Source organism: Phascolarctos cinereus, unplaced genomic scaffold (genome assembly GCF_003287225.1).
Source record: "Phascolarctos cinereus isolate Bilbo 61053 unplaced genomic scaffold, phaCin_HiC Scaffold_2;HRSCAF=192, whole genome shotgun sequence".
In the NCBI taxonomy this organism is placed as follows: Eukaryota; Metazoa; Chordata; class Mammalia; order Diprotodontia; family Phascolarctidae; genus Phascolarctos; species Phascolarctos cinereus.
Window position 1 is genome coordinate 44,789,695 of NW_027555625.1, and position 15,122 is coordinate 44,804,816.

At 40.8% G+C, this 15,122-nt stretch overlaps 1 protein-coding gene across 2 annotated transcripts in view; it reads right to left on the reverse strand.

Annotated features, from left to right (window-relative positions):
• Positions 1–15,122, reverse strand: part of CFDP1 (craniofacial development protein 1) — a 142,710-nt gene that overhangs the window by 105,591 nt on the left and 21,997 nt on the right. For both annotated transcript variants that reach the window (XM_020963556.2, XM_078149359.1), the window contains exon 5: positions 5,618–5,737. In XM_020963556.2, coding sequence (XP_020819215.1) covers positions 5,618–5,737 — 120 coding nt within the window. The remainder of the gene's footprint in view (positions 1–5,617; positions 5,738–15,122) is intronic.

Here is a 15,122-nt window from a genome sequence, read left to right on the forward strand (position 1 = left end):
AGGCAAGCAGACTAATATATCTATCACTATCACATCATCATGGAACTTAGACCCTCACATTCCCATCGGGAAGCTCACAGTTTCGTAATAGAGAATTAAGTTAACAGTAATACAGTTGAGGTTTCATTTCATTTGTCCTACAAGTACCTAAAACATCCAAGTACTCTATAAATAAGATTTCTAGAGACCCTCATTAGGTAGACTCACAGAATCTCAAGAGTTGGAAAAGACCTCAGAACTTAACTTTATCTGAACAGAAATTCCCTCTACATTACCCTTGACAAGTGGTCCTCCAGCTTCTGCTTGGAGACCCTCCAAGTGATGGAGAACCAGTTATCCCCAAAGCAGCCCATTCCACTTCTGGCCAGTTCTCTAAGGAAGATTTTCCTGAAATCCAGTTGAAACCTGCCTTCATAATTTCAACCCGCTGCTCATATCTGCCCTCTGGGGCCAAGGACAGCAAAACTCTTCCATGCCTGAAAATAACTACTCTGTCTCCTTTCAGTCTTCTTTTCTCCAGGCTAAGCATTCCATTCATGGTCTCCAATTCTTTCACTAGAGCTCCTAAATGATCCTCTGGAAGCAATCCTGTTTGTCAACGTCTTTACTAAACTATGGTCCCCAGAACTCAATACAACATTACAGACACAGTGTGATCACAGTGGCATAGAATGAATGGGACACGGTTCACCACCTCCCTTGCTTTGGACACTTAAATGGATCTGTGATCTCATCAATGTAGACGGTCTCTCTCAGTAAAGTCAACCACCCACTCACACTGTCTCATTCTGTGCCATGTCCTCCTGCCCAAGAGGCTGGCCTTGGGATGGTGAGGGGGGCTTCTTCTCTATCTCTTGACATTGCACAGATACAGAAAGAGAAAGGGGTTGTCCATTTGTTATAGCTTTACTGGCCCACTTCCTTTTCTGGTCTTCAATCCCTCTTTCTGATGATACACTTTATGTCACTTTTCTCATGAAATCCTTCACTTATAAAATAATACATTGAAGCCTGCTCATATTTACCATGTGCCACCTATGAGTGAATTAGAACTTTAAGTATTTTGAAACTGGTATCTATACCTTGGAGCCAAACAGCATGACAAGGAAAATATTTTTTGTGTTAAAAAGATGGGCCTTTATTTCAGGAAGAAATTTGATGTCTGAAACATTTTGTTGATATGGTTATTTGTTGTAAACAACAAAGGGACATTTTCTTCTTTTTTTGTGAAAACTGAAACAATGTGACAGAATTTAAGTTTAAACTTCATATTTTTCCTTATTTCAAAAACTCCTCTGAGAGGGCTTTAAAAAGTTCACATATTGTAACTGTCTGATTGTCAGGATTAGAGTTAGGAGACCGAACAAAAGGTGAGATCTTTCTCCTACCAATGTGATTGGGACTGATTTTTGTTATATAAGTGGAAAACTCAATAATAACCCAATAGCTTGAGCAATGATAATTTTACATTTTAAAAACTATACAAAGTTCGTGTTAAGTCTAAAGTCCTGGGGAACAAGGCTTGTTAACTTCACTAACAGAAGGGTGATCCTCTCTCTGTAAGTTAGAGGTCCCTAAAGGCTGTTCCAACATACAAAGCATTGAGCTGATAAACTAAAATGCTCATCGGTCAAGGCTGGTTTTTTTCAGCTATTAGGCCATATTTAATTTCCCTATTTGAAATTTTCTCTCCAGTTTTGGAATAACAGTTGCCTAACTGACACTGCCCCATGACAAATGCTTTTTTCTCAGGTACATACAAAGATTCAAGGCAAAGGCAAGGAGTGGAGGAGGGGGAGGGGCAGAAAAAGAGGGGGGGAGGTGCCACTTTTCACCTTGAATTTTTTGTGGTTTATCCTTGTCAATTTTCATGGAGCCAGCTAAACACTGAACCCTTAATTAAAACAATTCAAAGCCCACAGCTAAGATCTTAAGTCTTAACAAGGGATACCAATACAGTAGCCCAATGGTGGAATAAGAGAAATGCTGGACTGATGCCTATGGCCACTTAAGACTCCCAGAAATGCTGTAAGAAGCTACTGAGCAATTGGCTAATAATACTTATGGGGCACATCCTCACAAGCACAGCTAGCTTATACCTGTAGCCACATTTCATAGATCAGTTCAAACATATGCTTCTCATCTACCCGAGAGGTGGCTTCTGGACTGATTCCAATATTTCAGGTTATCTATAGCATTTGTCTATACCCAGCACTTTTCCATCTAAAAACTCAGCACTTTATAGCTAGTACCAGACTAGACCATGCTTCCCTAGACCATCCCAAACTCTCAGTGAGTCAGAACCCATGGTAAGTGAGCATCTGGGAGCCACAGGATCATGGGAACCCAGAGACAAACCAGAGTGTTGCCAAATGCAGAGAGAGAACATTATTACTGCCTTTGACTCCTGCCTCTAATTAGAGTCGGGTGTTTGGCTCACTCCATTCCCAAGCATAAACCTTGGCTTTTTATAGCCCAACTTGTGTTCTATGCTAAATGTGCAGAGGAAATGCATTTTCAGCTACAAACATTTGCTCTTCTGAAACTGCTGCCCTTGTTCACTAGCAAAAAATGAAGAACAGGATGTTTTATTCCCCATTCTGCCTTTACTGTATTGCTTAAATCTGCTTAGAGAGACAAAAAGTAAACAAATACAGTGCTTTCACTGGCCAATTTTGAAAACTGAAGTGTTTCCTAAAGTGAAGATGCTAAAAGCCTGTAGAGAATTTATTTTGCTGCATCAGAATAATTTCTGCCTAATAAATGGTATTACTCATGAAGAGTCTTCCTCTGAAAAGCTATGCCATGCCCTGCACATTAATAGCCAGGCACAGATGCTATTTTTTGCAATAAGAGAACATGCCCGTTTGGACACCCCAGCAAACTTCAAGTGAGGTCAAACTTCCCTCAGCCCTGGACCTTTCCCAAACACAGCTACACGTGTAGGATCTCAGAGTTCAATTCAAACATATGCTGCTTAGCCCCTCAGTGTCAGCCTCTGGGCTAATTTCAAAATTCTATGTTATCTAGAGCACTCTCACTTGGTATCCATCCAAACACCTGGCACGCTCCAGTGAGTCCAGCCTAGGCCATGCTTCATGTCCCATGCTGCCATCTACCTGGGTCATCTCACCATAGCCCTGATCTTGCCCCACATCTGGAAGCAGAGCTCAAGAAACCATGGCCCCAGTAACCAAGTCCACCCATTCAGCTTGAAATTTCCACCCTGGGGCTGAGTTGTCCTAGCAGCTGAGTGCAAATTCCCCTAGTCCACTATATCTAGCTGGCTCCAGCCCAGATTCTACTTCATAACCCATCCAGCCATGTTGCTCTATCTGGAAAAGCACCTAGTATCCTCCTAACTAGATCTCCGGAAATCATGCCCAGTCCTTTAGGCAGGTAATCCACTCAGTTTTGGAACTCCCACTCTGATGCTGAATTGTTTTCATTGAACCATCTTGCCAACTATTCTTCTGACCTGAGGACCCTTCTTCTCCTCCTCCTTGTTATCCCCTGGGCTTTCTCTTCCTGTTCCAGGTACAGGAACCAAATTAATACTACCATTGCTTCTGAAAAAGACACGTCAGTCAGCTGTCCTGTGGATCACCTCACCGTCCCTGCATCACACTCCTCAAAGTCATGAGCAAGCATTTCCTAAGCGTGCCAGGTGGCGGGGCTAGAAAGGCAATGAATGGAACAATCTATTCTCCAGAAGTTTACAGTCTACTGGGGAGACAACATATACATGTGTAAGTACATACAGAATAAGTACAAGGTGGTCAGGGAGGGCACTGACAGTTGGGGAGATCAGAAAAGGCTTCATTCATGTAGAAGTGATGAGAGCTGCACCTTAGAAGAAGAGAGAGGTTTTATGAGGTGGGGGCAATGGAAGAGTGCAGCCAAGACATGGCAAACAGCCAGTGGCAAGTCCGGAGACCGAAGAGTGTACAAAGAACAGAGTGTGGGGAGGAGAGTAACTACGAGGTATAAAGACAGGATCACAGCATCAGATTCAGCGACACACGGAAACGCAGCAGCTCTCAAATCCAACCCCTTCATGTTACAGATGAAGAAACAGCTAGAGAGGCTAAGTAAGTTGGCATTTTTAGGAATCTTTGGCTCAGGATCACATAATAAAAAAGCTAATAAGTGTCTGAGCTGGACCTTAAACCCAGCTCTGCCTAGCCCCAAGTCTCAGGCCCTACTCAAGTTGTGGATTGGGGCTAGATTGTGAAGGGCATTAAGAGCCAAACAGGGGCCTTTATATGTTATCCTAAAAGCATTAGAGAGCCATGGGAGTTTATTGAGTAAGGGGTGTTAAAGCCAGACTTGTGCTTAAAAAAATCACTTTGTATGAATAGGCAGTTTTCAGACAAAGAAATCAAAGCTATCTATGGTCATATAAAAAATGCTCTAAAGCACTACTGATTATTGATATACACACATATCTATATATACATATATAAACACATGTGTATGTATATATGCACACATACACACGTACACAGTTAGATCAATAGATAAATAGATAAGAGCATCTCCTTTTATGGACATTGTGGTCATCTGAGCAGCAATGGCTCAGATCTTTTTATCTCTGAAACTTCTTTACAGCCATTACATAGTGGGAATATCCCAGACAAGGACTGCCACCGATGAGGCTGCACAATCTCTTTCTAGAAACAGAATTAAGACTTCTATCTTATCAGACTGAGACCACTGCTACAGTATTTAAGCTCTATCTGCTACCTGACAAGTTGTTAAAGTGACTATACCCAAAGCAAACACCACCCAAACCTGGGATAATTCTTCCCCGAAAGGAGGTGACACTTTCTTTAAGCACTGAATTATCATCCATGGTACCTAGAAGTTTGCAAGTCAAAGAACTGGGCAGCATAACTGCTGAAAATCGTTTTTTCTTTACTTCATCTGTCATGACAACTGGGATTTCTGATTTGCCCAGAACCATCAAATATATCATTAATGCCTAACTCTTTGCAAGATAGGGCCATGGGTTTCTCGGATGGTACTGTGGCTAGCTCCTTCTTACAAAGGAAGCAGAACTCTGAACTGACAAGTAAATGGAAGGAGAAGAGATTTTCCATTTCTTTTGAAGAAACAGTATTCATACTTACAGGCAGAAATAAATCTAGTGTTCATGAAAACCAGAGGGGAGAAAAACATTAGATTCTTGAAAACAACATATCTGGCATTGTTTCTCAATGGATTTTTATTCTTCCTAGCTTGCCATGAGGTTGCTGTGGACCAAATGCACTCGGATCTTTACAGTCAAGAGAAAGGGAAGCCTAATGAATACCTATTTTAGATGAACAAATATTAATTGAGCATTTACTGTGCGTTGTGCCAGGTAATGAAAACCAGGCACTTTCTTCGAGCCAAAAGAGAACTAGAAACCCACCTCAGCTTTTTTTTCCATCTTCTATTTGTCAACATTTCAGGCTCCAGACATCATTAGAGTCACTCACACAGAATGACAACATTCTAAGCGTCACAACACCTATGATGAGCCAGGTAACTACTACGAGGACCACTCTGCTTCCTTCACCCTCCAAGAATTCAAGGTCCTCATCTGAAATTCAAACCCAGGTTTAAAACTCACCCTGAGCCTGTTGGGAGTGCCGATGGTGCTGATGGGACACCAGTCTGTGGCTTTTCTTTCTCATTCTGCTTGAAAAAGGATTTGGCTTCTTTCGATGCTACATCCACTTCCTTAGTCACCCTGTTTCACAGAAAGAAGGAGAAACATAAGCCAAAGGTTAGAATATGGATAATGCTAGAGGAAACAGCACCTCCAAATGGGGAAAGATGAAATAGAAAAGAGTCAAAGGATGTTAAAAATGGAGCCTCAAAAATCTTTTTTTTTCATTCAAATTCCTCATTGACAGATGAGAAAACTGAGATCCAAATAATGAAAAGACTTGGCCAAGTCTATACAGTAGCCAGACCTTGGCAGAACCAGAACTAAAACCCGGGTTTCCTGACTCCATCTTATTTTCTTCTTACTACATAAGACTGCATCTTTAGGATAAAAATGTTCCATTCAATTTTAAATTCTCAACCTGCTCCCAAGGAAGCTTAGGCTTACATGTTCAACTATAAGATACTTCCGGTTCCATAAGGCTAAAATGGCTTACAAGTACACAGACCTGCCATGTCACCAAAAAATATCCCAGGCACTTACTGTAAATTCTATCCCAATTTGTAGCCAAGACACAAAAGGCATTTAGCAAGTTAAAAATAATAACATAACTATTTAGCTTGCTTAAATGCCAATTTCAAATCTCCCCTGTTCTCTATTACTCACTGGATCAAGTCTAAAACCTTCAGCCTGCCACACATTTTGCATCTGATGCTCTTCCTGGTTCCAGCTCCACAGAACAGGACGCCCTTCTCATCACCAAGCTGCCAATTCAAGCCTCGACACCACCTCCCTCTGACTGGAGGGCTGGAGTGTAAAGCACGAAACTCCTCCCGAAACCTTCCTTGATCATAGTAGAAACTGGGCATCCAGCTCACTCCACTTTGCATCTGCAGCTCTGCCTGGTTTTAACTCTATGGAATAAGATGCTCCCGTGCCCTTCTGTCTCTTCTGTGTGTTGTCGTCTCCTGTTAGATTGTAAGCTCTTTGAGGACAGCAACTATCTTTTTTTTTCTTACTGGTATCCCCAGTGCTTAGCACAGTGCCTGGCACATAGTAGGCACTTAATCAATGCTTACTGAATTGAACCGATATCCAATCTCATTTGCATCTACTCCTCAACAAGAACCTTCTATTTCAGTTATCCTATACATTCAGAAACCCATCTTACAATGGGCCTATGCCCATGCCGCTCCCTTCAAATGGAATGCATTCTGCTAACTCTTCTTTCCCTACACAAATTTTGTTTACCCTTCAAGGCCTGATTCAAGTCTTATCTTCTCCATTAAACTTCCCTGCCTATTTCATCCCACAGTGATCTGTCCCTTCTCTGAGTTCTTTATAGCATTTGCTGCCTTTATCACACAATTTAGCATTAAAATATATACTGCATTGTATTTTCCTCTGACCATTTTATACATGTATCTTTCATTTCTATTAGCAAATGACAAAATGCCTGAAAAGCTGACATTATCTTGTATACTTCTTATATATCGCGTACAGAGACAATGTACTACGTATATCACAAATATTCAATATATAATTGCACACAGAGCAAGGTAAAGAAAAAAAACACATTTCTTTCTACTGACAAGAAGTCTTCAAAATTGGAGGAAGCAGACTTCTGTCTAAAAGGTTGTATGGGCACCCAGCTCTGCCTACATACAACAAAAAAAGGCACCAGATTGGGTAAGGACCAAGAAATCTAAAGAAAACATCATCCTCTCATTTCCCCTTCATGTAACTAGGACTACATAAGAAGACAGCCTGAAGCCTGTGTGAACCCCTCCACCAGGAAAGCCAGTGCAAGGACTGGTAAACAATACTAATAACAATAATAATATTTTAAATTTATAATAATAGCGTATATAGCACCAAAAGGTTTATAAAGTGCTTTTTATATATATATATATTATGTCCTCTGATCCTTACAACAAGGAGGCAAGTACTATTATCATTCCCATTTTATTGATGAGGAAACTGAGGTAGACAAAATTTAAGTGACTTGTCCTGGGTCACACAGCCAGTACGTGTCCAAGGCCAGGTGTGAACTCTGATTTTCCTGACTGCAAGCCTGATGCTCCATTCACTGTGCCACTGAGCTGCCTCTCACAAGACAGACCACTGACTCTGCAGGGGACTAATCTGTAGCACTCTCTTCCCAAGGGGTAGAAGCCCTGACAGCAAAGTTCCAAGGGAGTCGGACCTGCAGCACTGACTCACCCTGAGCTTACAGTCCACCTCGAGTCTAGATCCTGAAGTTAAACCCCCAAAGGAGCCTGTTTTATCATAAAAAGCCAATATTCATGCCTTGGTTCAGTGTTAACTTTAAAAAACTTCTCCAGAGCCAACATTTATGAAATAGATCTTTTGAATTAAATAGCTCATTTCCCTGTCCCCATAGCTACATTCCGAGAGTACCCTCAAGCCTAAACCCCAAAAAGCTGTTCACTCTGCTGTCTACACACCTGGCATCAGCTTAGTAGTGCTTTCTATCCATCGAAGGGCAGCTCCATTCCTCTCTATCAAGTAAAATCCTCTGCCTTTGCGATAACGATTTTCTTCTCTGCTTAGAGGCTGTTTTCCACTTATTCCTTCTGCATTTATCTCTATATTCCTGGTTACTAAGGTTACTAGAAGTCTGACTGACAGGTAAGGGAGGCCTCACTGAAAATGATCACGAGCTTTTGAGTTGTTCTTCTAATGCTGGCCATGACGGATTTGTACTGGAGCAGTCAGATTCTTTTTTTTTAAACAATCATTTTTTAAAAATTTGCGCTCCAAATTCTGTTCCCTCCTTCCCACCCCACTCCCCTTGAGAAAGCATGCAATTTGATAGCAATTACATATGTGAGGTCATACAAAACACATTTTCATATTAGCAAAAGAAAAAATAAAAACAAAATAAAACAACAAAACCAAAAAGAGTAAAAAGGAGTGTGCTCTAATTTGCACTGAGTCACAGTTCATCAGTTCCTTCTCTGGAGGGGGAGAGCACTTTTCATCACAGCTCCTCTGGAATTATCTAGGATCACTATCTTGATCAGAGTAGCTAAGTCTTTCACAGTTGATCAGTGTGGTTGTTACTGTGTACAATATTCCCCTGGTTCTGCTCACTTCACTTTGCAGAGTTCATGTAAGTCTTCTCAGGCTTTTCTGAAGCCATCTAAGCAGTCAGATTCTTAGCTGGTTTCCTCCAGTGACCAATGTGTCTGCAAGATGGCTCCTCGAAGATGAGGACTGAGGGCCCACTGCCACAGATCACAACACAGGGAACTTTGTGGCAGTTCTCAAACTTCTTGGTTTTAAGACCCTTTTAGACCTCAAAAATTATTGAGGGCCACAAAGAGCATTTGTTTATGTGAGTTCTATCTACTATTATTTACCACAGTGGAAATGAAAACTGACAAATTTTTAAATATTTACTAATTTAAAATGAAAATAATAAAACCATCACATGTTAACATAAATAACATATCTTTATGGAAAATTAACTGTTTTCCACAAAAAAAATAAGAAGAATGGCACTGTTTTACATATTGCTATAAATTTCTTTAACGTCTGGCATAATAGAAGGTAGCTGGATTTTCATATCTTTCTGCCTTAAACATGTTGAAATATGTTGTTTTGGTTGGAGTATCTGAAAAAATCTGGCCTCATGGAAGGAAGGAAAGAAGGAAGCAAGGAAGGAAGGAAGGAAGGAAAAAAGCATTTTAAAAGCTACTAAGTGCTAGGTACTGGCTAAGTGCTTTACAAATATTATCCCATTTTAACCTCACAACAATCCTGGAAGCTATTACTATCCTCATTTTACAGTTGAGGAAAGTGAGGCAGACAGAGATTAAGTGACGTGCCCAGGGTCACAGAGCTAATAAATATCTGAGGCAGAATTTGAACTCAGGTCTTCCTGATTCCAGGCCCAGCCATTTATCTACTGTACACCTAGCTGCCTAGATATATAGTATGATGCTAGAATTATGAAAACAAACTTGACCTTTCACATCCTTTGAAAGGGTCTGAGGCACCCTCAGAGGGTCCTCAGACCACACTTTGAAAACCACTGGGCTAGTTTTCATACATACATTCATTTGGCCAACAATTATTGAGTGCCTACTACTAAACCTTAGCTTTATTACCATCATGCTCTAAGCACGAAGTGCTTTGTATGTAAGTATGAAAACAGGACTCACAAAAATAAACAGACCAAAGGTCACTAAAGGTCACACAAGTCATTGATGGAAATGGGATCAGAATTCAAGAATCTTTGTCTTTATTAGATTCAGCAATTTAACATACAGAACTGGAGCCCAGGGTTAAGAAGACCTAGTTTTAAGCACTGCCTCGGCCACAAATTGACTGTGTGACCTTGGACAAATGACTTGGTTGGCAATTCTCTAAGGCTTTAAGTAGACAGGAAGGTACTCATCTGTGTTGGCAGAAGTTCACTAGGCACTCCATACACCAATGAAAATTCTAAGACCAAAAAAAAAAATCCCCAAATATACTCTAATAGTTAATTTTGATAAACAGATAAATTGTTGTAAGTACAAGTTATCTGCCTCTAGGAGGAATGTGCGTTCTGGGTAAGTGGGTGTTAGGGCTGAAATTGAGAGACAAGGTAAAGCTAGGGAAGGCACCACTGGAACACAGACCATGACAGCGTGTGGGTAGGGGAGACAATCAATCAAAACCTGAAAACACTGGCAGAGTACAGACCATGAGACCACACACAAGGCAAGAGAGCAATCCCAGCTCACGGTAAGTGAGGGTAAGGAGCTGGGACCGGGAAGAGATCCTTCAGCCTTTTTCTCTTGCTCCCAACCCGTTACCCTGAATCTGCTCTCACTCATGGCAAAAACACTAAAGCTTTGGAAGCTGTTATCACTAACATACTGTCCTTCATTTAAGACCCTTCTCTCACATTCCTTTCATCACACATTCAAAGAGTTCAGGACTCGGCTCAGTCTTCCTTTTCACTCCAACCCCAGGCCTTACTTGGGGCCCTTACATATGTGGATATCATCTCAGATACTCGAGCTCACCAGTCGATCAGCCTTCTCATGTGCTCCCTGCTACAGAAGAAGCCTTTCCTCCTTTCCTTGGTCAGTAGAGCCCCCCTCGATTTTCATATGATCAATTTACATGTTCTATTGCCTTAGCAGGATGTGAGCTCCTTGAGCAGAGATACTCTTTATCACGGCATCTTGGTACCCACCCCGTGTAAATTTTGGAGGTGGGGTAGGGAAGACCTAGACCTAAGTGATTGGTATAGGAAACACCCAGTGAGGAAACTTACACCAACAATGTAATTGTTCTGCAATTTACTGAATAATCTTGCAGCAAGCATTAATTAAGCGCCTGTGTGCCAGGCTTGTGCACGGGGCTGGGAATGCACAAACCAAAAGGAAGCAGTCTCAGCCCTCGGGGGACTCGTACTGTATTGGGGAGACATGTAAATAAGTATACGCAAAATAAATACAAGGTAAATTTTGGGGGGGGGCACTAGCAGCAGGGGGTGGGGGGTGGGGGGGAGGAGATAAGGAAAAGACATGTCAATTGACCTAACATGCCCAATGTCACAAGAAGCAGATTAAAATGTGATTGGGAAATATTAACAAAATAAATTAAAAAACCCCAACAAAACATTAAAATATTACTTTAAAAACTGAGTCAACATGCGAAGTCCTCATGCACATTTAGAGGCCCCTGTCTCTCACCGAGTTTGGCTCCACTGAGCTAGAAGAGGGGACTGGAGCTAAGCGCTGAAGCAAACAAGGGATTCTCCGGGGTCTAGAGGAAGATTCTACGCGTGACGGACAAAGAGGGCAAAGGCATGGCAATGAGAGATGCGTGTGCAGGAGGATCAGTGGGGAGGCCACTTGGGTTGAAATGTAGAGCGTACGAAGGGAAGATACATACAATAAGCAAAGAAGGCAAATGCCCAGATTGTAAAGAGATTTAGGTGCCCAACAGAGGAGTTTCTACGTGAACCTGGAGATAACAGGGAAGTACTGGCATCTGGTGGGTTGGGGAGTAACGCAGTCAGACCTCACTGTCTCTGGGAGATGCCTGGGGTAACTGAAAGGCTAAGGCCAGCCAACAGGTAACAGAGACGGAACACCCAGACAGCAGGTGTCACAGTTAGATCTTCCTGACTTGAGCCACTGGACTGCCTCTCACCGTGGGCACAGCATAAACACCTGCTGAAGCAGACTGAATGTCTAAGAGGAAAAGGGACAAAAATTGTCCTACCACTAAAAGCTCTGGCCACTCTGGGTGCCATGCTTTGTTCAGAACCATTCCTTCCCGCTCTCAGCCTCATGACAGTTGTTACAATCCACTTGAAAAATCATTACCCATCACGGCACGAACTGCCCATGCTGCCTACAACCTGTTTTACCAGAGTCACACAGCTGGTGACAGACATCTATGTAAGGAGCTACTGATTAACTTCGGCCTAGGGTAAAGATCCTAGCTTCCACAGGACTCACTGCCATTCTGCAGCCATCAAAGAAACTTTGCAGCAAGTACATTTCAGGGCTGATCTCTACCACCCTCCTATCATGTCCATCATGCTCTTAAACGGCTGGTCTGAATCCTACAAGACCTCTGCAAGGTGAGCCAATGGACTGATGTGCAAACAGCAAAAAGGTTTTCTGTACCTCATCGCCAAATGAATGAATGAATGAATGAATAAGTAAATAAGTAAATAAGCAAATAAAATTAATAGATAAATAGATAGATAAATTAATTAATTAATAAGTAGACAAATGATTAAATAAATAAATGTGGGGGTGTGTACGTACATACATACATACACCCACATACACATCAATGGACCTGTAATTTCATTAATGTGGACACTTTATGAACAGTGAAGACTGAAGCTCATCTACCTCCTTGTCCACACCCTTCCCTAAAACCTCTATCAAGGACCTACTCAAGGTGCTAGAGGCCTCGGGCAAGGTCTGCTCACAGGTCATGGGCAGCACTGAAACTGTTCATCTTTGACTCTCTGTCCCTAATCAGCAGTACACCTTTTCTGATCATGCATTTCCTGAATATATTCCTTGGCCATGGTAACCCAGGAAATAACTATAAAACCAACCGAAAATTTAAAAAAAACACCTCTTTATTTGAATTAATAATAAAGTGACTAACTGCCCACTGTTTAGCACCTCACAGTGCTTTGTATATAGCAGACTTTTCGATGAATGTTTTTTGAGTAACTTCATGCTATTACTTAACAGTTTGCTCCTGGACTCTCAATTTTCTTTCTTTCTTTTTTAAAATTTGTGTTGATTTTTTGTTGTTGTTTTTGCATACCTTAATTTCCCAATATATCTCTTCACTACCTAGAGACCCATCCCTTATAATGAAGAAGAAAAAGGAGAAGAAAGTAAAATTCAGCAAACCTCGCCAACAACATACTAACCAAGTCCAATAGGATACGCAGCATCTATACTCCCAATTTTCAAAGAACTTCACTGCAATGCGTTATATTTGGAACATGTGGGGAAAGTATTAAATGGATGAGACAAAGACATCAATGAGTAAAAACGATTCTAAAGTCAGAATTTGGATCCTATGTTTAAGGGGCTCAAATGACCACTTCTAGTATGAACATAATAAACTTGAAATTCAATGCTCCATCAAATGTTGAAACAATCAGATGAAAGACTGAATGCTATACTTCTCTTTGGAGCATAGTACTCAGATTGGTTTAAGAACAAGCAAAAGGACTGATAAAACTTTTAAAAAAATAAACAAAGGAAAAAAGAAGAATAAAAGGGAAGAGCAAACATAAAGCACCAAATGTACCCTCCATGTAAAAAAAAGTTTTACCAATATGTTTGCTTTTATATCTTAGTCATTTCTGGAAATACAACCTCCTCACTTTTCCAAGCTAGACAGCTAGGTGGTACAGTGGAGAGAGTGCTGAGCCTAGAGTCAAGAAAACCCTTCTTCCTGGGTTTAAATCTGGCCTCAGATACTTACTAGCTGTGTGACCCTGGAGAAGTCACTTAACCTGTTTGCCTCACTCATTAAATGAGTTGGAGAAGGCAATGGCACACCACTCCACTATCTTTGCCAAGAAAACCCAAATGGAGGCATAAAGCGTTGAACATGGCTTATCCAAACTCCTCCGAACTTATCCAAAACAAAACCTCTAGTATAATAAAGAAAAATCATTAAGTAAAAAACACCTCCTGTGATGCCTAGCCAAAGCACTGTGTCTTGTTGGGATTTTATCACGTTGCTTCCCTAGACAAAATTTTGCTCTCGTATTCCCTGCAACCATCATCGTTTTGTTTTTCCGAATGTTCAGGTTAGTTTAGTGGTCTTTTGCTTTAATATTTTTCCCATCATTGTTTACACTTTGGTTTTGGTTCTGCTTATTTCCCTCCAATCAGTTCATACAAGTCTTCTCATGCTTCTCTGAATGCCTCATCTTCAGATTTTTTCTGCACTTACAACATTTCAGTGTGTTCATACGGCACAGCTTGTTCAGCTATTTCCCAGACCCACTCTTGGAAAAAAAAAACTGCTGGGAAAACTGGAAAAGAGTACAGCAGAAACTAGGCATAGACCAAAGTCTCACACCAAATACCAAGATAAAGTCAAAACGGGTTCAGGACTTAGATATAAAGGCTGATATTACAAGCAAACTGGGAGAACAAGGAATAGTTTACCTATCAGATCTATGGAGAACAGAAGAATTCATGACCAAACAGGAGATAGAGAACATTACGAAAAGCAAAATGGATAATTTTGATTACATTAAATCGAAAAGTTTTCGCACAAACAAAGCCAATGCAACTAAGATTAGAAGGAAAGTAGAAAATTGGGAAAGAATTTTTACAACCAGTCTCTCTGATAAGGGCCTCATTTCTAAAATATAGAGAATTAAGTCAAATTTATAAGAATACAAGCCATTCCCCAATTGATAAATGGTCAAAGGATATGAACAGACAGTTTTCAGATGAAAAAATTAAAGCCATCTATAGTCACTCACTTTGCTTCCAGTCCTTCGCTATTCCAATAAATGCTACAAATATTTTGTTATAATTTGGAATTGTTTCTCTCTCTGACCTCCTTGGGGGCATATGCCCAGCTGTAGGACCCTTGTTTTGACCCTCATGTTATACATTCACAAAATGATTCCAGCATTGTTGGGCCAATTCACAGTTCCACCAACAGCATCTTAGCGTGTCTATCTTCTCAACATCTAACAGACTATTCATATTTTTTTCTACACTTTGTCAATTTGAAAAGCAGGAGGTGAGATCTCAGTTGTTTTTTAATTTGCATTTCTTTTAGTGATTTGAAATACATTTTTATATGGTCAATTGTAGCTTTTAATTCTTTTAAAGAAAGACTAGGTGGCATAATGAATAAAATGATAAATTTAGAGAGAGGAAGTTAATCCTGCCCAAGGTACTTCTAGCTGTGTGACCCTGGACAA